The following is a 24,131-nucleotide window of genomic DNA, read 5'->3' as shown; positions in this document are numbered from 1 at the left end:
AAGTGTTGGAGGAGATGAGGGAGTTTAGCCAAGAAAAGAAACATTTCAGAGACATGGGATCTTCAGATCTCCGAGGAGTTGTTAGGGACAGCAGGGAATTTGTGTGGCCCCAAAGAGCAGATGTGAGATCAACAGGCAGAGCCACAGTGAAAAGGAGTTTAGAAAGGAAGAACTTTCTAAGAGTCGGAGCTGTCTTGAGAGGGATCAGACAGTTTTAATAGGTAGCAAGAACCCCATCATTGGAAAGTTGGAGCCAAGTGCTGCTTAAGTCTCTGCCAGGGTGCGGCCCAGTGTCCAGCCCTCCTTTGGGGTGGGGCCGCATGGCCCGGATACGGAGGGCTAGGGGCTATGAAAGGGGTGGGAGAGGAGTAGGGTGGATCTCGGTGGTCGGGTGGATACCCTACTTGGGGCGCTTAGGCCCAGTCCAGCACCCCACGTGGTTGGTGTGGCCGGCCTGGGCAGGGCAGGGCTGGGCGGGGCGAGGCAGGCGGCCGGCAAGAAGGCGGGCGTGAGGGCAGGGAGCGGCGCGGAAGCCCGGCCACATAAAGACGCGGGCAGTGCGACGGGGGCGGTTCTTTCCTGGGTGGGGTTTGTGAAGTCGTGGCCCGTTAGCAGGAAGCCGAGCAGTCCCCGGGACGCTAGTGAAAGACCCAATCCGAGTCCCTAGCTCCCGGAGTCAGAGCCGTGTGTACTGCGCGTTCAACGCTGCCCGACAGTTCCCAGCCAAACTTTGCCAACTCCGCCGCCTTTGCCGTCACCATGCCCAAGACGGTGAGTGCAGGGGGTGGGCGCTGCTGGTCCTGGAGGCTCTAGCTGGCCCTTGTAGCCCCTTGGTGATGGCTAGGGGCTTGGCCAGCCACCCGCCCTCGCGGGATGCCGCGCCCTGCGCCAAGGCCTGGGGTGGGGAGGGCGGGAGTGGAGTCCTAGTATGGTGCGCCCCTCCGAGGGGAGGGTGAAGTGGTCCCGGACTTGAAGTGTGGACTGGGAGGGGCTGGTCTGTTTCTCAGATTCCAGTTCCTGTGTCTGGGATGCGACAGTAGGGAAAGCTTCCTTGGGGGCCCAAGTTCTCCTTTTGTCCCTGACAGGCCATGGGCGCGGGGAAGAAGACTCTGGTCCAGAGGAGAACACATGCCCCAGTCCAGGAATTGGCGCCTTCTGGGGCACGGCTGCCACTGCTCGGGAGGGGCCTTGAGAAGCTAGGAGGAGGAGATGTTAAGGGCGGATCCCGCACCCCCACTCATCTTTCCCACAGACTCCTCAGGCGGCCTCAGCTGTTTTCCACTAGGAGAGGAGGAGAGAGTTGTGGAGAGACTCATCCAGGCTGCTTGCTTTTACCCAGGAGCGATAACACTTCACTAGGCATCAATTTGAGGAGGAGGTCTGCCCAATTTTAGGGGAGAAAACTGGTTTCTTCCTCCTCTCCGCTTGCCAAATCTCTGCCCTTCCTATTATTTAATAGCTCCCTATCTCATCTTTTCCCCCCTGGACTGTTCTATGAAGTGTATATTCTCCTGTGGGCTACACCTTTCTAGAGTGGTGGTAGCTTCTAGGATCTGGTCTCCACCCCACTGGCTGTTATGAGAAGAGCTGCAGCCTCTTGGGAGTGGGGCCTAGGGGGGCCGGATGCCCAGGAGGGAGGGGACGGGGAGGAGTGTGCCTGAATAATGAGCCCTGCTTGCTTTTGTGCAAGTCATGCCAAATGGCTGCTGGGGCCCTTCCCTTGCCCAGGAAGGCCTGATGACCACCCTGCTTTGAGTCGCTTAGGCCAAGCAGCTTGTTGGGCTGGCCTCAGCTTAATGGTTCACTTGGATGCCGCTCCCTAGGACTGCCTGATCCTTGTAGAGCTGAGACAGTGACTAGTATCCTTAAGAAGGGCTGAGGGTATCGGCATGAGAGGAGCGAGGACACAGTTCTTTGGGTGTGTTGAGCTTTGATTGCCACGTTGCTGTGTTCCAGCCTTACTGCCAAGTCATTCTTGCCCTTGCCGAACGCTGTCCTTCAGAAACACTAAGTTTTCAACAAGCATGTGGTTCTATCATCTCTCATAAATTGCTTGTGGCTTTATGGCATGAGGTTTTTCCACTCTTGCCTCCTCTCCCCCAACATACATACTACACACAAAGTGAGAATGGTTCTGAAAAGTGAGGAAAAGACCACACTGTCTCTGCCAACACAGAGGATTATAAAGGACCTTCCAGGATGTTCTCCTTGGGTTTATCTTTCTATAGTTGATTCCTTGACTCCTCTTAAGGTGTGGCTTTGCCTAGATAGGTGGGTGAATCTCTAGGACTAGACTTTCCAGTGACCTCTTTTTTATAGTGGCATTTCTTATTCTCAATTCTGTGATATCTCATATTTAAACACAAAATGATGGGTCTGGAAATTGTCTCAAAGTGACCTTAACCATTTCATCCTCAGTCAAAAGTGGTAAAGAAGATGGCATGGTGACCCTTTTCCTGGGTGTAGAGAGAGATGATTATGACCTGTTTGAGGTCAACCCTAGGGTACTGAATGTACCTAGACACTGATGGTATTTTTATGCAGATTGACTGAAACTTGAATCAGGTTGGAAGAGAGGGCTGAATTTTGATGGGTTGGAGGATTTGGATAGTTTTCCATGCTGTTTGGCTCAAGGGATGGTCAACTTCTGGGAGAAACAAGTATATCATGCCTTAACTTGAGAAGGATCTCAGAGACTGTAACTGGAAAGGGGATCTGGCCTTTTAGGTCTGCCTAGGGCAGGCTGGTATTGTGTGGGTTTTTGAATTTGTGAAGAAAAAAATTCACAGCATGAGTCCAAGTGATTTTGAGAGTCTGTTTGTTAAAGCTAGGGACAGTGAGAAAAGAAAGGGCTTAGGACAGATGAAGCAACAGGACAGTGGTTAGGTGGGGCTGCTTTGGTTTTCTAGAAACCTTATGGGAAAGAAATGAACCTACACTGGAAAGTCAGAGAAAAGGGGGGTTTGGAGACAAATTCAGGTGGTTAGACTGAATGAGCTGCCACTACCTATTGAACCCCTGGTTGCAAGTCTTGTGGGGATGCTTAGAGTTTAGGAAATGCATGCCTGTGGGGGAAGAAGAGGGGGAAGGGAAAGGCACTGGCATGCTAGGTGGCATGCTGGGCGTGCTCCCAGGAGGGAGCACTAGGTCCTTTGTTTTGAGGGCTTTTAGAGACTGGGAGTCTGAGGGAGGATTTCAATAGAGTATTTATCAGGTCGTGGTCTCTACTGATTGGTCACTGCCAGGGCAGGGGGGTCATTAATCATTGCAGCCGGTCCTGGGGTCACACACCTGGGGTTTTGCTGCCTTTCTGGGCCTGAAGCCGAAATACAACTGAAGCCTAGATGTCATCTTTAAGGAAGTGACCTTCAGTATCTGTAAATTGCTCAGCTAGTTTGTTCAGCTATTTGCCTCAGTTTCCGCATTCTACTTGCCAAGGAGTTTTTTCTAGCTTCTTACTATTCTGCATCAAGACTAGCAATCTAACAACTCTCTTCTCTCTCCTTATCTCTTTCTCTTTCAGCTAATGAGGTTATTTAGGACTATAGGAAAGACCTACCAAAGGCCATATGGTGACAGAATCAAGATTGGGGTCCAAGCTTTTTAATGCTAATCACATTGACCCTGTATTCTGACTTGGTTATTTGGTTCTTAAATTTGAGTCCCCTCTCTTGCTCAAAACAAGTTGCCACATTTCTTTTCAGGTCTTCCTGGTCCTCAGGTAAAAAGAAGTGGGCAAAGTAACCAATGTTGTCATTTATGTGGTATACTGGTGAGAGTTGGGGGTGTCACGAGGTGCCTCCTGTTTTTTTTATTTTTCACCTCAGTGTTGAGGTATCCAGGGGCACACCCTAGTTCACTGCATACCAGCTATTAGCTTTAATGTTAAACCGTAAAGAACAGACACCTACACTTGATCTTGGCCAAAATGCTGGGAAGTGATACTAGTAGCTTTAATGAAGGGGACAAAATTCTCTTGTTCTCTGCTCCATCTGCACTAGTCTGTTTTAGGCTATTTCTGGAATGTTGTAGGTATGGAAGGGTAGTGGAAAAATCAAATCCATTCATTCATATGAACCATGTCTATAGTCTATCCAGGGACAGTTTCACTTTTGCAGCCAACTATCTCCCACAGTCAGCCCAGCTTCCCCTAAATCTGTTAAAACATGCCCCTCTTAACACCCTCCCTGCCAATTCTTAGAGTCTGCTTCTAGTTGCCAGTTTCCTGGGTCTGTTTCAGTAGCCAGATTGGATAAGTTATTAATTGATGTCTACATTTTTTGGTGATGATAAGGAAGTTGCAAAAAACAAACAAACAAACAAAAAAACCCCAAACACACACACAAAGACCTTTTTCTCTCTTCCTACCTTCTTTAACTGTTTTTAGATCACACAGTCTCTGAGACACTCTTGGATTCCCTAAAAAGAGACTGTTTTGAATTTTTAAGGTGTTCTTGAGTTTTGGGTTTGTTGGAGTTCAAAAGGTTCTTCACAACTATCAAGTCCAACACTTTTTATTGTATACATAGGGAAACTGAGACCTTCAGATAGGGAGAGACTAACCTAGAATGATGCACCATGTCAGTAGCAAAGCTAGGACATGAATATAGGTCTTACAGGGTCAGTTTTGTTAAACCTCTTGTTTGCTGGATTTTTAGCCCTAGCTTAAAAGGTCAGGGAAAAGGTATCCAGTAGTCATTGATGGGGCCATCCACGTCAGCAGCCATAGAGCCCACCCAGTTTCTTGAAGTATTTGAAGGATTCTGCTTTCAGCTAAACTTTAACAGGGTCTATGTGGACTATTTATTCTCTTGCCATTCCTAGCATTGCTTGAGCCACTCGAGTGGCACTAAAGTGGTACTTGGTGAATAGGAGGAAAAATCTGTTGTTGTTGTGCTTTTTTTTACAGAGAGAGAGAGTCAGAGAGAGGGGTAGATAGGGACAGACAGACAGGAGCGGAGAGAGATGAGAAGCATCAATCATTAATTTTTTGTTGCGACACCTTAGTTGTTCATTGATTGCTTTCTCATATGTGCCTTGACCGCGGGCCTTCAGCAGACCGAGTAACCCCTTGCTCAAGCCAGCAACCTTGGGTCCAAGCTGGTGAGCTTTGCTGAAACCAGATGAGCCTGCGCTCAAGCTGGTGACCTCGGGGTCTCAAACCTGAGTCCTCCGGATCCAACGCTCTATCCACTGTGCCACTGCCTGGTCAGGCAAAATCTCAGTTTTTTTAACCCTTGAAATAGCCCTGCCTGCAGGCTTCAGTGTGGGGCAGTGGATAAGGAATGGTGATTATGTGAGAGAAGAGTGGCTCTTTGGATCCTGCATCTCTTCACTTCCTTGGTTCTCTGGTTTACTTGGCCTTTGTGAAAGCATAGATGATAGAGACAACAGGAATCATCCTGGAGATTTCCTTTAGGCTTCTTGTATAGTCCTCTGGGAAGAGAGGGGAGGGTGGGGCAGAGGGTCTTCATGGAACCCTTCATTGAAGGCACCAACTAATCTATAGGCTTTCATGTTAGCCTTGGAGAGGGGAAAGTTGATCTTTGAGTGGGTGACGGTGGTGGTGTTGACCACTAGTCTGCTAACTCTACATTATTCTCTAGTTGCTTGTAATAATAGGTTGTTTAAGGGTGTTCTTGCTTTTCTCTCTCTTCCTTTTTCATGAAACTTCTTTAATGAATAGTGGAGTTGAAAGGGACATTTAGAGGTCATCTGGTCTATTTTCTTGACTCCAAATCCAATTCTCTCTGGATGTGATAAGATGACAGCTACATATATTCTGAACTATGTTCTAATAGTTTTGCTTGACAACAGTGTGTCTAGGTCCCTTTGTATTTTCTAGAAGTCCCCTTCACTAGAATTTCTAACTTCAAGGTCTCCATAGAGGAGATGATCTGGTATACCAACATTACTAGGGTTGGATTTTTTATGGCTAGTCACTGAAAAGTGGCATCATTACTGGTTTGAAACAGTATGTTTCTGATCTTTCAGAGATACAGCTGAGTTTATCGTGTATATCTTTCTTAACTCACCATCTTTTTTCCCTGCTACTCCATATCACTGTTCTGCCCTGTCGGGCAGATAAAATATATTATGCTCACTTTGTTAAAGATGGTGCTGCCCACGTGGAAGCCCGTCACCCAGGTGATTGCTTGGCATGGGTGTGATTATATTCATGTGTGTTGGGGCCAGCTGTGGGCAGGCAGGATCCTTGTAGCCTGGGGCTTGGTTTTAGGACTAAGCCTTTCCCACCCTTTTTGATGTTGGGTGGTGCAATCCCATCATGCCTCAGATAAGTGACTTTGTATTAGAGACTTCCCTATTTGTAAATTGGATTAAAGGTTTGGATTTCTACACTATAAAGTGGGGCAGATCAGAAGTTTGCTCTCTCTTGATTTCTGAGATTAGCATTAGAGAGGAGAGCAGAGAAAGGCCACACGAAGGAGGCCAGGAGAAGCAGCCAAGATGGTGGAGTGCTGAGTGAGAAGCCAGTTTGTGCAGAGTTTGTGCAGGGAGAAGGAAGGAGATGGGGAACAGAGGTAGAAACCTTTGATTCTAGGAAACTTGGATAAGTCAGTGGCTTTGTGAGCACTGAATGAGTGGGTTTTGGAGCCCAGTGTGTGTTTTTACTTGCCCGCTGGGTGCAAGCTAGGATTAAAGATGATGGCCCACCAGCTTTTGGCTTCGTTGTTTCTTTACCGACTGTCCTAATCCAATGAGAACCTGCATGGGCTAGGCTGCTGTGATGGTGTCTGTGCCTACTGGCCTTACATGCCCCCATAAAAAAAAACACAAAAAACCCAAACAAACCCAGAATACAAGGGCAGTCTCTTTTAGGGCAATCTATTGGCTAAATGAAGGAGTTGCTGTTGTCATGATTGACTGCCTTTGCTGTTCATCCCTCCTCCCATTTCATGCTTGATAGAGCTGAAAACTTTAATTCTAGGTTCTGATTTGTGGTACTTGGAGGATTAGCTCAGGACCCCATTGATTTCAAAGGTGGGTGTTGGGAAATGGCAAGTAACAGTGACATGATAAATTTTCTTTTTTTCATGTAAGAACATCTTCCCTGTCCTCAGTCAACTGATCCAAAATCAATGGGTCTTTAGGCAAGACCCTGCTCCAAGCACTCAAAGTCTTTTCAGTTTATCATAAGGGAACTGTACTAGTAATAGGTATGCTCTGGGCACCCTTCTGATACTGATGTTCTTGAGACATTCTTTCCACAAAATTTCTCAAAATTTGAGTGCCTACCATGTACTAGGCAGTGTATGCTCGCAATATATAGTTGAACAACACCTGCTAAAATATATATTCTTATTTCCTTATACCTCTGGAATGCTGTTTCTTCCTGGGTATTGAGTTCAGGATAGAGAGTTTCTAGCTTGGGAATTGGTTTATTTCATTAGTAACTCTGACAGGAACACTGAAGAACAAGAAAGAAACCAATGAGACTATATTATGAAAGCTGTGGGTTGACTGAAGAGTCGTAGACAAACACTTCATGAGTTTCTCTCCCTTTTTTCTCATGGCCTGTAGGTAGGTAGCATAGACTTCTTGTAGTTCTTCTGACAGGTCAGAAAACTATTAGGTTATATTTTAAGTTCACTTAAAACTCATTAATGTGGCCTGACCAGGCAGTGGCGCATTGGATAGAGCGTCGGACTGGGATACAGAGGACCTGGGTTTGAGACCCCGAGGTCGCCAGCTTGAGTGTGGGCTGATCTGGTTTGAGGAAAAGCTCACTAGCTTGAACCCAAGGTCGCTGGCTCCAGCAAAGGGTTACTTGGTCTGCTGAAGGCCCGCGGTCAAGGCACATATGAGAAAGCAATCAATGAACAACTAAGGTGTTGCAACGCACAATGAAAAACTAATGATTGATGCTTCTCATCTCTCTCCATTCCTGTCTGTCTGTCCCTGTCTATCCCTCTCTCTGACTCACTCTCTGTCTCTGTAAAAAAAAAATTAAATTAAATTAAAAAAATAAAACTCATTAATGTGGTAGTTATATATATTGGTAGATATTAAGAAGCGGGTGGGTATAAATTGATCTAAGGTATCGCCGCTAGTGAGCTGAGTGCCAGCTGTTCTGGGGTACAGCATTTCCAATGCATCTGTGTTTAGGATGACCCCAAACTTCCTCAGCCTATTTATTATCAATTAAATTTATTGGAGAGACTGGTTAATAGAATCATTAGGTTTCAAGTATACAATTCTGATACATGATTTGTATATTGCATTGAATGCACACCACCCAAAGTCAAACCATCTTATATCATCTTATATTTGACCCTCTTTGCCCTTTGCTATCCTCCCAACCCCTTTTACTCTGGTAGCCACCATACTGTTGTCTGTTTTGTTTTTCTTGTTTGTTCATTTGTTGCTTTCAGTTTTATATCCCACATCTGAGTGAAATCATATGGTTCTTAGCCTTAAGCTTCTTTTTAACTGATTGTCCTGGATAGTCTAGGTGTCTCATAGTAGTGTTTTGAGCCACATAGCAACCGAGCTGGTGTTAAACATTTGAGTTCAACCTTTATGTTTTAGATGAGGTTACCAAAGCCCAGAAAAGGGAAGTGATTTCAGTGAAGTGGTTGGTAATAGGGCTTGGACTAAAATCAAACTTGCCTGGCCTATGGTATAAGGGAGGAACTTCACATGTGTGACTTCTAAATGGCACTCATTGTAGGATGCTCAGTGCTTTCTTCCTCTGTTTTGAGGGTGACCTGACCATAGTGTTCCTATGGTCATTACTATGGTCATGGGAAGAGTAAGTCCTTCTGAGTGTATAGAGCTGACATCAAAGGTTACTTTATATGGAGATGGTTCAGGTTCCACTGTGCTTTTGGGACTCTTTGTAGCACTTCCCAGAAAGGTAAGTGTTCTGCTTTGACTGTGAAGGGTGTTGGAAGGCGGATGTGTACACTGAAAAGGATGTAAGGAGGGGAGACTAGCCACATTTTTCTGCTTGAGACTAGGCCTCACTGTCTTAAGAGTTCTTATAGAGTACAGTTATTTATTTTCCATATTCATATCTAGAGGGGCCACCCAGCTTGTTTGGGATCACGTCAAGTTGGTAACAATTTGAGTAGGAGAACTTGGCTTTTTTGATTCCCAAGCCAGTCTTAGAGGGATGACTCTTTTCACTCAGGGAACACAGACTTCCAGATAATTTGCTTTGTGGTGATTATATTAACAAGATGGCTGCAATGGAGTTTCCCTAAATAGCTTCTGCAGTAGCAGGTTTCAGTCAGTGGGTGACTCAGTTCTTCTGGGGACTCAGAATGACTTTTTTTTCTTCTTCCTTCCTGCCCCTCACCCAAATTCCCCACTTTATTTTCACCATTTAAAAATTTGAACTCTGACTTTTTTGTATTCTCACTTAGTACTCCAGCTTGAGCTGTTCCCTTGAGTTAGGAGGATGTTATGGTACTGTCCTTTCCACTTTTGTGCCAATATCTGCTGCTGTAGCAGCCATTTGAACTTAGATGGCAGTCTCCTGACCTGAACATTCACTAGTCACCTTTAAGTGTTGTAGGCTACCTAGTGTAGGTAGCTAGCCAAAAAGAATTGTTTTCAAGCCTTTATAGAAAGGGAGCATAAAATAGTGGTGGAACGCACAGACTCTGGAACCAGACTGCTTGGGCTCAAATCCCAGCTCTATGACCAATAAGGTGTGTAGCTTTGGGCAAGTTTCTTAACTTCTGTGCCTCATTTTCCTCAACTGTAGAGTGAAGATAATAGTACTTATCTCATAGGCTTGTTGTGAATATTAAATGAGGCAATTCAAATAAGGTGCTTAGAACTGTACCTACCGTCTAATAAGTGCTATGCAGATGTTAGCTATTTATTTATACATTTTATTTAGAAAATTAGATTTAAAGGGGTGACTTTGGTCAAAAAGAGTACATAGGTTTCAGGTAAACATTTCTATAGTATTTGAACTGTTGATTATATTGTCTATCCATCATGCAAAGTCAAATCATTTTCCGTCACCTTATATTTGTCCCTTTACTCCCTTCCCCCAATTACAATTATTTATGAAACTCCTATATGCCCGACCCTTTTTCTAGGTAAGATGAGTAAGAAAGAAGGTAGGCAGTGGTTAGTAGGTATTATTTACCTAGTAATACAAATAATAAATGGAGGTTCTAATTACTCCTTTTGTAGCTCTTCTATTTAATTGGAGATTTAGGGTTCACTCACTTAAAAACAATTGTAAAAATATAGTTTAAATATCATTTTCTAGAGATCTTGAGAAGAAAGGGTTTGACCGGGACATTTACAGGGCCTTAAAGGATGTGTACACTTGGGGGAAGTGGCCATTCTGGATGGGAGAGGTATGTGATTTTGGTATGTGGGCACAAACTGGTTGGCCCTGGGCCAGCGCTCTCTTGAAAGTGATTTTGTCTGAAATGAAGGAGGGCATGTGGTACTGACTGTTTCAAGGGGAACAACAGAGTACATGTGAGCATAGACCAAGTTGCTGGTGCTGTGGTTGGGTGGAGCCAACAATCTTGTCTCAATTGGTGAACCTTCTGAAAGGGTTCGTTGAGGAAGACTGCACTTGGGTTTTCCAGAATTGGGTGAATTAAGTAAAACAGATTTTGTTATCTTTGTTGCCCCCATAGGTTATTTGAGAGGCTCCTTTCTTCATGTTTCCATATGAGCTAAACCAAGCAATAAAACATACTGATTACTCTCTTGGTCCATACCCTAAAAACAGCTTTCAGTTCTTTTAATGCCTTTGCTATATGTAAAGCCAGGAGGCACAGCCAGGGCTACCATCACAGCAGCCAGGCCCATGCAGGTTCGCATTGGATTCGGACAGTCGGTAAAGAAACAACGGAGCCACAAACTGGTGGGCCATAGTCTTTAATCCTAGCTTGCACCCGGCGGGCAAGTAAAAACACACACTGGGCTCCAAAACCCACTCACATTCAGTGCTCACAAAGCCACTGACTTATCCGAGTTTCCTAGAATCAAAGGTTTCTAGCTCACCAGCCTTATTCTCCTCAGTTCCCCATCTCCTTCCTTATCCCAGATACAAACTCTGCACAGACTGGCATCTCACTCAGCACTCCGCCATCTTGGCTGCTTTTCCTGGCCTCCTCCACGTGGCCTTCTTCCGCTGCTGGCTCTACTCTCTCTGCTCTCTCATGCTAACCTCAGGAACCAAGCGCGCAAGCTCCCGCTCCTCCCCATTTTATAGTGTAGAAATCCAAACCCTTAACCAATATACAAAATAGGGAAGTCTCTAATACAAAGTCACTTTCTGAGGCATGATTGGATTGTACTACCCCACATCAAAAAGGGTAGGAAAGGCTTAATCCCAAAACCAAGCCCCAGGCTACAAGGATTCTGCCTGCCTTTAGCCCACCCCAACACACATTAATATCACCTGGGTGACAGCCTTCTCGTGTTATCTTTAACAAAGTGAGCATAATACATTTTATCTGCCCAACACTATATGATAGGTATTTGGGTTAGGATGGAAATGAAGGGAGGATTTCTTTGTCTGTGACTGTGATAGGTTAAGGAGTGTGGCATTTTCTGGCCAGGGTCTTTCTGAAACATCTGGACCTTAAACTTAGAGAAAGGGTCCTTTGGATTACTTTCAAGGCACAGTTATTTGGCTGTGTGTGATGACAGAACTAGATTTGATTCTCTTTTCAATGGGCTTTTTGTGGCATAAAGTAAGTTTTTACATAGCTTCTAGGCCCCTAGTATGGTGACCTACTACTGTGCTTGCTTCGTAGTAATGTTTTGCCAGGTAGCTCCTGTGATTGATGACTTTGAAAATTGAAGTTTCTTTTTTTTTTTTTTTTTGAAGTTTCTTTTTATCCCTGGTGATCCTTCTACTTTGTGAGAATTTGATAGATGCTTGTGTGGCCAGGGTATCAATCAGGGCCTAATAAAATAAAAGTTGAGATGTAGGCATTTGTTGTGATAGGAAACAAAGTAAAATCCTGAGGAATCCTTTCCTGAAGATATATTTGAGAGGTCACAGGGGCCAGGCCCTGGGAGGAGGGAGCAAAGCATGCCTATTAGGCTTGTTCAGCATTTCCTTCCCTCTCTTTAGTCCTGACCTCCCTTAAATACCTGGGAAGGATTAAGGCTTGTTTTTCTACAGTGAAGTATGTTTAGATAAGCTCCCTGACCTTACTCTCTTGGTCTAATCTTCCTCCTACCCCCCATCCTTTTTTAGAAATTAGCCTGAATGTTAGATGAAGTACAACCAGAGGCTTTTACCTGTTGTAATCTTTAACTGGGATTTTCTAATCTGTGGTATGGAGTTGGAGGGGGTCAAGGCGTCAGCCAATTTGGGTGTCAGTTGTTAAGTTGTACATATCTTTGCTATCTTCAAGGGTTTTAAGTGAGCTAAATTCCTCTCCAAACCTCCTTGCGTATACTCCTGGGAGATTAACGAACCTATAGCAGTTTTCTTGAGAACCAATTTACTTAACCTCTTTGTCTTTGGATTTTTTCTCTAACATGAAAATATTAACAGTATTAGAAACATGTATTCACAATAGAGAAAAATCCCCATCTTGAGGTTCCTTTCTCCTCTTGGCAGCTGGGTCCTAGTTATTCTAACATGTTTGGTGAGAATATTGGCCATTTTACTTCCGGGTTACACCATACCTCTCTGCTGGTCCTTGCAGAGCTGTTCCAGCAGGGCCTATGGTGGGCCTGTAAGAAATCTAGCCTGGCTATTACCTTTCTCTCTGTCATGGCCTGGGCATTTTCCTAAGGTTGGGAGTTTGCCTCCTGGCCTTAGGCCAGTTGCCAGAGGAAACCAATGACTAAAGGCTTCCTCCCCGTGAAGTCAACTTCTGGAACCTTTCCTGATGATTTTCTACGAGTCAAGTATGCCTTATTTGGCTATTTTCTCCCCCCTCAAATACCCTTTGCCACCTCAACTAGTCCTCCCTTCTCTTTTGGTACAGGGAACACATTCCTCAAGTTTATATAGTGTCTGTCACCTGCAAATTTTCCTACTTGTTTAGGGCCTTGTTAGAGCCAGACGTGAGACATTTTGATGGGATTGGGGATGAGTGGGAGAGGAGAAGAAGATGGGAGAGCTTTGGGATGAGTGATTTTTTTTTACCCTGATTTCTTATTTCTCCTTGTCCTCTTGACCCTGCCCAGTTACCCTACTCTAGCTCCTTACCTAGATCTCTGATAGGGTAGGAGTAGTATTGCCTGGCCTGAAAAGGCTCAGACTGTGGGGTTGGGGCAGGGTGGGGGAAGGCAGGGGTTCTCAGCAGCTGAAATAGTTCCTTTAGAGTAGGTAAAGCCTTCTAGTTGGTAAGTTCTTTGTATGTGCTTTCAGTATGCCTATTCAAAGTCCCTCTGCCTCCCATCCCCAATATTGAACTGTCTAGCCCTAGGTTGGAAAAGCTGAGCTTTTGACACAGTTTGGGACACTTGTCTGGATTTTAACCAATGATGTTTAGTAGAAATGTTACAATGAAAAGAAGAGTAGACCATCAAATCAGGATACCTGGTTTTTAGTTTCTGCCTTTGTGACCTTGGCTAAGTCACTTTTATTGGCCTTTGTTTTCTTATCTTTAAAATGAGAACATTGGCTTTTTCTGACTTCCTGATTATTTGTGCCCAGTCTTTAAGAAATAAGGGATTCTTGGAAAGAGTGTAACTGAACAGAGAGCAGTGACAATTTTGAGAAATTTCCCTCTCCACTTTAGAATGGCACTGAGAGTGTCATTCTCCCCCTCCCCCAGTTATCAATGTGTAAGTATCCCTCTCTATTAAAGTGAGCTTGCAGAAAGATATTGGATCCACCTACTACAGAGCTTGATGTGAGCAATCCTGGCTTGGAGAGACAACTGTTGACTCTTTTGGGTGGGGCCTTCTAGTCCAGCCTGCAAACTGCAGTTGCTGTCTATTTTAGGTCATTGGTGACTCGAGGAAGAATAGAAGACCCTTGGATTGGTCACTACTGTTCTAGCAGGGAAGGGGAAGACCAAGAAACAAACCCAAGCTGAATGCAAATGATATTATACTTCCTCTACCTCCTTCCCCCACAGCATCCCTCTCTTTAGGGTTATGAAATTGCTTTTGGCCAAGTCTTAAATTTCTCAGCTTCATTTCCCTTCCTCTGAGTCACTAATGTATGTGTTGCCCTTGGATATGGAGAGCTAGGTCATGTGGGCTTGGGTGGAGGCAAGGGGAGGGATGTGTAGTGAAAGAAACTGCCACATGCCTAGTTCAGCCTTCATAATAATCCTGTAGTTTGTGAATATGACTTATTTTGATGTTAGACTTGTAGATCAAAGGAAAGAGATTTCTGAATTTCTTGTGAAGGCCTGATGAACTGATGGGGCATAAATATGTTTCTGGACATGGTGTACCCTTGGCTGGATCTATTTTTACCCTTCTTCTTCCTTCGTAGTGACATGTTGTAGAGTGCTTGCTTGTGAATCAAGGATCGCTCACTGTTTTCAGCCACTTAGGACTTGGCCATGAACATGTTCTTTATTCCCCCTGAGTCCCTGGAGAGAGAGAGCCAGATAGAAGTTTTCTTGGAACCTGTCTTCCTTCCTTAGGGAAAAGTTCCTAGGGCAGTTTACAGAGAAGGCTTAGTTGGGTAAAGCTGGGTAATGCTTTTGCATGGAAGATTTTTCCCTGGCATTGAGCTGGAATGGTTTCTGGGCCATGCGGGAACTATGCTGCTGGGAACAGCTACTTTTCTGGCAGCTTTTCATTCCAAGAGGCCTCACTTGGGTTAAGGATTTCAGTTACAGGTGCTAGATTAGAATGCCTGCTAGCAAGGGAGGGTAGGCAAGCAGGTGGAGGGGGGAGGAAGAGAGAAAGAAAGAGGAGTCAAATGGGAGGAGAGTTGTTCTTTCTTTTTATATTTTCCCTTTATATAAAACCCAACATGGCATATGACAAAGTTTACCTATAGAGAAGGAACTCTTCTATAAGCCTACCATTTTAACACAGCAAGTATTTTTGTCTCATTTCATATATGTACCTTAATTTTCTGTAGTGCAATCACAGCGTACATAAATAAATCCGACTTGTTTATCCCTACTTAATATATCAATAGAAATGTAGGTGAATGTCATTTGGCCTCACAAAATTTGTCCAACAGCTGTCATAATTCTGTCCAATGGCTGCCCCCTTTAGGGGGGCATTTATATTATGCCTAGCTTTTGCCAGTATTTGTAACTCTGAAGTGAATATGAACAAAAGAAAATCTAATGCCCTTAGTATGGTATATAGGAAGAACCCATTTATACCTGGCTCTAGCCTAGCTCCTTCTCCAGACTCAGCTCCCACTTCTCCATACATATATGCTATGCTGCTGTAGCATTATGGATAACATTTCCCCAAGTAAGCCATACCTCTTATATCTTTTAGCTCTAGCATATGCTTTTTCTTTCAGCTTGAAATGTCAAATGTCTCTTCTTTACCTCCTTCCACTCTATATCACCTGCACTTTAATACCTTACTTACACCATTTTCTGTGTGCCTGCTGTACTTTGTAAGAATTTATGTTATCTATCATACCAAGTAATATCGCAGCCATCTGGTCTCTCAGGATTTCACCTTCAGTAAACTTATGTATTTGAAAGTTTCTAACCTCCCATCTCAAGTAGGGGATTTTGTCCAGGTGGAAGTGTTTAGGGATGTCAGGCCTTTGAAGAACACATAATCAGTGACAGATACGGAGAGAGAGAAGCAGCAGTAATGTATACAAGGGATTCAACAGTGTCGGATGAACACTTGGTAGGACTTACTAGCCACTAGTAATAGAGAAAACACATCTTGGAGAAGGGAAAGATATATTAGCATCTAGAGCAAAGAGTGGTCTGAGAGTGAGTCTCTCTGGACTTTACCCACCAGAGAAAATTTCTTAAAACATTACAGATATTAGTTTTCAATCTGTGAAATGGAAAGAGTAATAGCAATCTATTTCTTAGGATTATGGTGAACGTTTATACACTAATACATCTGAATGTGCTCTGTCAGGTGTGGGGCACAAGGAAAGGTAGGCCTAGTATACCCCAGAATTTTTGCTTCAGTTGGCCTTTTAAAGTTCTGTTCTATGTTTGTTTCCCATCAAGCCTTGAGCCCAGAATGCCAGATGCTACAGTTTCCTGTAGCAAGTATTTTTATAGGTACCTGACAGCCTGGTGCATTTGGAAGATATGCAGGGAAATCCCATCTCCCTACTCACCTGAGCAGCATAGCTCCAACTGGCTCCAGCACAGCCCTACTCAAGAATGGCCACAAGCATCTGGCGACAGAGGTGCCACCCTTTCTTCCATTCTTTTGCATCAGATGAGTGGTACTAGAGTAGAGGATTTTCTAACATCCCTTCTATTGGAAGTGGAAGTATTTATAGAAGCTGAAGTAAAACTAAGCACATTTTAGGCCTCTGGCCCCAACCCTACCATGCACTGTTATGAGTCCCTGTGTCTGTCACAGACTATGTGCTCTTCAAAGGCTTGCCTATCCCACCTGTGTTGTGCAAAAAGCTCTATGGGAACATCCTAGCCAGATTTAAGGTCTTATGATGTAGCTTCTCCTCCACCAAGGGTGCTTTGTTCTCCACATGGGACCTGTGGCTTCTTGCTGCTCTCCTGGCCATTTGAAAACCCGCATTCCACGTCAGAGTTTTATCTTTTATAAAGAAAACAAGTAACTGACTCTATGGAAGATCTGCTAGTTAACTATAAGATACAACCAGGGGAAGGGACTTGCTCAAAGTCACTTAATAAGTCAGGGGTAGAAGCAGGTCTTGGTTTCAAGGTACTCAGGTGTTTTTTTTTTGTTTTGTTTTGTTTGTTTTTTTCATTTTATCAGGGCTAGCATACTAAGAATGTAAGCTTCATGAGAAGAGTGCTGGATTCCCACTACCCACTGTATCCCAAGTATTGAGCACAGTACCTAGCATAGAAGAGGTATACAACAAATACTTGTTGAATACATAGATTAATAGCTACTGTTGTCAAGATGGAAATGTCTTTAAGATTCCTTTGCCAAACAACAATTCTAGTGGCCTGCTGGAAATTATGTAATGTGGATCCAGCTGAGTAGTGCCAAGGAATGGGGAGGAGTCATCCCTTTTGTACACCTTGGAGAACCTATTTACCTGTAAGTGGCCAGCTTGTTCACAGCCAATTTCCAGTCCCTTTTTCCATGTCTTTACACAATACAATATATTCATGTCAAGGGGCAATATTCAAATCAAACATTTCAGTGGAGTCTAATAGGCAGCCGTGCAAACCATTTCTATCTGCCTTTGTGAAGCAACCTAGAGTTTGGCCCTACAGTACATATTTGAAGCATTACGCAGTTTAAAACTTTTTTGTGTGTGCACATGGCTCATTGTGGTATGGCCAGCAGGCTGGGCTGCATTGTATAACCTAATCCTGAGAGATTTTGTGCTTCTGAGGTTTAGGGACTGAGTTGGCTACTGTGCCCAAGGATGGGCAGGACCGAGCACAGATTAGGGGAGGACTGCAGGGAAGTCCTATAGAGCAGTGGTCCCCAACCCTTTTTGGGCCACGGACTGGTTTAATATCAGAAAATATTTTCATGGACCGGCCTTTAGGGTGGGACGGATAAATGTATCACGTGACTGAGATAAGCATCAAGAATGAGTCTTAGACGGATGTAACAGAGGGAATCTGGTCATTTTTAAAAATAAAACATCTTTCAGACTTAAATATAAATAAAATGGAAATAATGTAAGTTATTTATTCTTTCTCTGTGGATCGGTACCAAATGGCCCATGGACCTGTACCCCGCGGCCCAGGGGTTGGGGACCACTGCTATAGAGCTCAAGTTGGGGTACTTAGAAGCTGTGTTCTCCTGTGGTTGCTGCTGTTGCCACTATCACCCAAGCTGCCTTAGGGCCCAGAGTTGTACATCTTTGCAGATTTGGACATGTTTTAGTCAAAGTAGGCTAATTTGGGGAGCAATAAGAGGTATTCTTTCTCCCATCCGTTTCTGAGAAAGGGTGTCACCAGCATTGAGAGGTTTTAGGCCTATTAGATGGGTCCTGTGCTCTAAAATAGTGAAAGCCTCTGAATGTTATCTTGTTTTTATTTATTTATTTTAGTTTATTTTTAAAATGTTGTTTTACTTTTTAATTGCAGTTGACATTCAGTATTATATTAGTTTCAGGTGTACAGCATAGTGGCCAGACATTTATATATCTTAAGAAGTGATCCCCTTGGTAAGTCTAGCACCCTCCCAGCACAAAATGTAGTTATTACAGTATTATTGACAATATTCCCTATGTTGTATGTTGTATTCCCATGATAGTCATCTAATCTTTAAAGAATTTATTTTCTGTTCTTACAGTGCCAAGCTAGACACCATGTAAAGAATGTTAATAGATATTCTGTGCTGTTTGGTAGGGCAGACTTAAATATAAATAGACTTGATTTATTTTATAATTTTTGATTTGTAATTTTTTTTTTTTTGAGAAAGAGGCAGGGAGAGAGAGAGAGACAGAAACATCATGCTGTTCCTATATGTGCCTTGAATGGGGAATCAAACCGGCAACCTTTGTGCTCCAGATTGATGCTCCAACCAACCAAGCTATCCAGCCTGGGCTTATTTTTTTTTTTAAATTGATTTTTAGAGAGACAGAGAGAGGAGGGGAGAGAGAAGGGAAGCATTCATTTATTGTTCCACTCAGTCGTGCATTCTTTTGTTGCTTCCCGTGTGTGCTCCGACCAGGGCTCAAATTCACAACTTTGTCATTTTGGGATGATACTCTTAACCAACTGAGCTAACCTGCCAGGGCCTGATTTGTAAATTATGGAATGAACACATACTTGCTACAAGAAATGAAACAGCACTAAAAAATATAAAATCCCCTGTCTTCTGTTTGTGACTCTATTCTCCAGAGAAAACCATCATTAACCAGTTATGTGAACCTCTTTTTAAATGCATTTATGCACATATAACTTTAAAAACACATATACGACAAATCCATACTGTTCTGCAACTTCCTTTTTTCTACTATGTGATGGCTATCTTATCATGTCAAATCAGATTTTAATGTCTGTATGGGCTAATTAATAAGCAAATTATCAAATGGGTATAACACTTAAAATCTATCAAATGAAAAGGGCCCATATTCTTTGTGGAGTGGGAAATAGAACATTGTAGGGGCTTGCCTGCCTGAAACAGAAGGCTTTCTGGAGAAGGTGGGAGTTATAGCCCTTCTTTTGGTCTAAAGTGTGGGAGGATGAAAGCTGCTCCCCTTTCTAAACTCAGTAGGCCCCACACCTAGAAATTGCTTTGATTTTAATTGTGCCTAAATGATCTTAGTGGAGTGATTGGCAGTAGGGTATACCACTTTTCTCTGCTTGATGTGGTTCCTCCCTTTTCTGTGGTTTTGCCAGTTTGGGGTCATTTGATTCCAAATAGTACCAGACTGAGAGCCTTCTTCCTCAGAAGATCTCTGGATGGCATAGCTGTCTGAGGTTAAAGAAGCTGGGTGTGTGCTGGTGATGGGCACATGCTTTTCCAATCTTTTCCAAACAAGAGCAGGGAAGCTGAATTAGATTATACCCCCTACCTTACTTACCAAGAATCTAGTCCAGGTGTCAGGAGAGTAGAATATCGCAAAACACTGAGCCGTAGCTGAGCCATACATTTGAAGAGTTGAGGAAGATAGAAACTTGAGACATGCAAATAACCATACAATATATTAGGAAAAATATCTACCCCAGTGGCTGCTTCTGATTTTAGGAGCTTGCTAGCTTGAGGATATTGGTTGTGTTGAAAGAGCCAGGCCTTCCCAAGAGAAATAGAATTACCAGAAATGTGGGCTCTCTTTGCTCACTAATGGAATGTTCCACCCTTCTCTTGTCTTATTAGTTCTCAAACTTTCACAGTGGGTGGATCAGAGCTCCTGTTTGCCCAGCCATTAATCCTGGACATTCAGCCACCAGAGGTTGACCTTGAGTGTGCCAGACTATGGGCCACTGCAGGTATTATTACCTTCTCCTTTAGACAAACAGATTTTGAGGATTGGATCTTTCTAAATCCTTGTGGGGCAGGCAGAGCAAGGCTCTGAGATCAGACTTCAAAAATGGAGGGGGAATGACATTCTTTTTTCTTTTTAATAATTTTTTAATGTTTTAATTACAGTTGGCATACAATATTAAATTAGTTTCAGGTGTATACCCCAGGGATTACACATTATATAACTTACTAAGTGACCATCCCTCTTGTATCCGACACCATACATAATTAAAACATTATCGACTATATTCCCTGTGCTATACTTTTCATCCCCATGACTACTCTGTAACTGCCAATTTGTACTTTTTAATCCCATCACCTTTTTCACCCAAACCCCCATCCCCCGCCCATCTAGCAAATGTTCTCTATATCTATGAGTCTGTTTCTATTTTGCTTATTCGTTTATTTTGGTTTTTTTTTTAGGTTCAATTGTTGATAGATATATATTTATTGCCATTTTATTTTTCACAGTTTTTATCTTTTTTTTTCATCTTCTTTATAAAGAAGACCCTTGAACATTTCATATAATAACTGGTTTGGTGGTAATGAACTCCTTTAGCTTTTTCTTCCTGGGAAGCTCTTTATATGTTCTTTGATTCTAAATGATAGGTTTACTGGGTAAAGTAATATTTGTAAAGTAAAATAATGCTTGCTTTTCTTTTTTAACAGAGAGAGTCAGAGAGAGGGACAGATAGGGACAAACAGACAGGAAGGGAGAGAGATGAGAAGAATCAAGTCTTTGTTGCGGCACCTTAGTTGTTTATTGATTGCTTTCTCATATGTGCCTTGATCGTGGGGCTACAGCAGACCGAGTAACCACTTGCTCAAGCCAGCGACCTTGGGTCCAAGTTGGTGAGCCTTGCTCAAACCAGATGGGCCCACGCTCAAGCTGGAGTCCTCGGGGTCTCGAACCTGGGTCCTCCGCATCCCAGCCCAATGCTCTATCCACTGCACCACCACCTGGTCAGGCATGTTCTTGCTTTTCATTAAGCTAATTCAGAAGGCTTGGATCCAAAGTATCTCCAGGTGTTTATTTTAGACCAGGCACTTAGGAAGTTCTGTGTTTCAATGTTGACCTTTCTGAGCCTCTGATTCTTCATTAGTTAAATGGGGATGATAATGCTGGCCTCAGAGTTGGTGGGAAACGTGAATAAGAGAACACTGGAAAATCCTCAGATGTTAGTTCTATAGAAAATCATTCAGATTTAGGTACTCAGAGAAGCTTAAATAATGTTTTAACAGCCTCTGTTGACAAAGCCAGTAGACTGTGTCAGTGGATGAAAGACTTCTACCTCTCCATTAAAGATAGTTATGATTCTTAAAAGGGTAAGACGTAGTTATCAAGAAAGTTCACTTTGGTTGAACAGGTCACTTATAGACCATTTGGGATCAATTTTACATTGCCATATAAGGAGCTCTCATCCACCTATAACAAAATTTTCTTTTCCGGGGTACCTGTGGATAACGTATTCCAAGCCATGTCAGTCCAGGGAATGCAAACTTCCTTGGTTCTTCTGATAGTCCAAACAAGACATAATTAGTTAAGATAAATATTTTCAAAAATAATCCCCAAATAAAGTGGTTAGTTTGCTACAGCTGAGTTATCCACAGGTGATGTAGATAATTTACCTTAACCACAAGGAAAATGGTGAACTTTGGTCTCTAGGCATGAACTCAGGTATGAGTAACAAATTTATGAGGCTGGGATTGGGAGGGAGGCAGCCCTTTAAAGAGCAGAGGCAGAAAAGACCATGTATGAGATTGCCCTATATAGACTATTATTCTAGGGAGGGTTTGAATAGTTTTCTCTTCCCCTGACTCTACTGGGATTTAGCCTTTGTCAGTATGAGCCAAGACTAAAGAAATTCTGAAATACCTAATAGAGACCTCTCTAGGCAAGTTCCTTTGGAACATTAAGCTGCTGAAAATCCCAGAAAAGGATATACTAGAGTTAGGAAGCTAGGAGGGAGGTATAAGTTTACAAAATGGTTTCTTGCTATCCAAGTTGTAGTTCCCTGTTTAAAACAGCCCTGTCAAATGTGAATTGAAGGGATCCCTTTACAGGTTGCCTGGCATTGCCCTGCAATGCTTTTTCAGTGTTTCTAGCTTTTCTCACCCCATGTCTTTACCAAGAGAAAAAAAAGTCTCCTACAAAACACTGATAATGTCTACATTTGTGATATTCATTATAGTTGTCAAAGTCCTTTTACCCCTACTATTATGTCATTTGATATTAAATAACTACAGTTGGCAGGCTAAGAATTATTATTCCCACTTTTTAACATAGGGAAACTGAGGCTCAAAGAAGTTAAGTGACTGCAAAAATCAGCTAGTGAATAAGGGAGACAGGACTTGAGTGCGAAATAGAAGACTTTCGTTTTAGACTCTGCATAGGGTGGGGTGTGTTTAGAGGAGACGTGTTGTTTCATAAAGCCTGGACTTATGCTCTAGTCATGGTTAGGCCATGGTTCTGAGGATAGAAAGGAAGTTTCAGCTTTAAGCATTTAACTCTTTCCTTGTTCCAATAGTTGCCCAACTCCCTTCAGTTTTCTTCTTCAAAAATATCATGAGTGGAGAATAAAGTTTAGAGAGAATTCTAGTAGTTAACTCTGTGTGCGGATGTCATGTTGTTCATGTTCTGCCTATCTGAGACCTGGGCTGACTCTTGTTTTGAAGCTGACTTCTTGTGCCACCCTTCTTGCTAGAGTCAGACCACTGCCTTCAAGGCTAGATGAGCTTTCCAGCTGGTTGAGCCAATAACTTACTTAGCTTTGCCTTGCTCCTGGACACATAAAGAAATGTTGCTTGTTAGGAAGTGAAAGTTGTTTGGGGATTGCTTAGACCTAGTTAATGTAGGGTCTTGTTTGTGCTTTGTGGGAAGCATGAGCATTGGTCCAACTTGTTGAGTAGAGGAGGTACTTGTGAGCCATGGAGTGATCAGTCTTCTGATGTGGAGGAGCTGGTGTTTAGTCTGGGCTCTGTTGCTGGCTTCCCAGAGCAGTTTTGGCCAATCCCTTGCCCCTTCTGAGGCCATGGTCTCTTCTATAAGGAGTTGGCTTGGCTAATCTTTGAGAGTCATTTCTGCTCTGAATGTCTATGATTTATTCAGAAATTATACATTCCCCCAACAATGTGGACTGGTCTGTCCCACTTTGGGTACACGGTGGCAGTATCTATCTCATAAATATTCTCATTCTGTGAGGAACTGGGCCAAATGATAACTCCACCAGCTCTAAGTGGTTGGGAGTTGTTAGCTATGTCTGGCTTTTGAAGAGGAAACAGGGCCTTGGAATGTTCAGAAGCATAACTGGGTGGAAGGGTAGGTAGGTGATGGTGGGAGGAGGAAAGAGGCGCTCTGTAAAGGTAATTCTTAGGGAACCCACCAGAAATAGGCAATAGGATGACGTCATGAGATAGACAGTTTAGTGTAGTTCCTGGCCAGATAGTCCCTGGTCATAAGTAGTTGGTAAGCCCTCAGGAATGTGACACAGTCACATGAGAATGTGTCACTAGAGCAGCCAAAGGTGATGGAAACAGGAAGAACAGTTATTCCTTGTCACTATCCTCTCTGTGTAAGGTATGATGTCCTTAAAGTTGGGCCGTAGAGACCAGATGTAGCAAATGGATTAACACAGTTTCTAATGGCTGATAAGCCTGGTCCTTTAGAAGAAGGAAAAGTCATAATGCTTGCTTGATATCAAAGCACGTGAAGTTGAATTTACTAGTGCTGATATATATTTTTTCTTGTGGATTTGAAGCCATATTGGGAAATAGAGGAATTTTGAACTTATGACTAGTGACTCTAGGGGCCAGAATGAAGGTCAAGTTTAACTGTTAGAATTGCCTTTCTTATAGTAAGTAGGGGACTGAGTTTTGCATCGGACCAACTAACCTCCTTGCCTTCTCATCAACTAGGGGAGTCCAGCTTGCCTATGCAGTTGGTCTTGGCCAGCTAGTGGAAGCACGAATAGACTCTGATTAATAGTTCTGGCTTTGGGCATCAGTATTTTTTAAGAGCATTCGTAGGCTATTCTAATGTTGGGCCAAGGCTGTTAACTACATTCCTAATGGAAGCCTATCCATATTATATCTGAAAAAACTGAGTG

The 24,131-nt window shown here is 43.2% G+C and overlaps 1 protein-coding gene across 1 annotated transcript in view; it reads left to right on the top strand.

The window, feature by feature from the left end:
• The first annotated feature begins 514 nt into the window (after window positions 1-514).
• Window positions 515-24,131, top strand: part of MSN (moesin) — a 79,964-nt gene continuing 56,347 nt past the window's right edge. Inside the window, exon 1 of the mRNA XM_066357325.1 lies at window positions 515-771. Within this exon, the coding sequence (XP_066213422.1) occupies window positions 760-771 (12 nt within the window). The 5' untranslated portion in view covers window positions 515-759. The remainder of the gene's footprint in view (window positions 772-24,131) is intronic.

This window comes from Saccopteryx leptura, chromosome X (assembly GCF_036850995.1).
Source record: "Saccopteryx leptura isolate mSacLep1 chromosome X, mSacLep1_pri_phased_curated, whole genome shotgun sequence".
NCBI lineage: Eukaryota > Metazoa > Chordata > Mammalia > Chiroptera > Emballonuridae > Saccopteryx > Saccopteryx leptura.
This window is presented reverse-complemented; position numbering and strand designations above follow the sequence as displayed.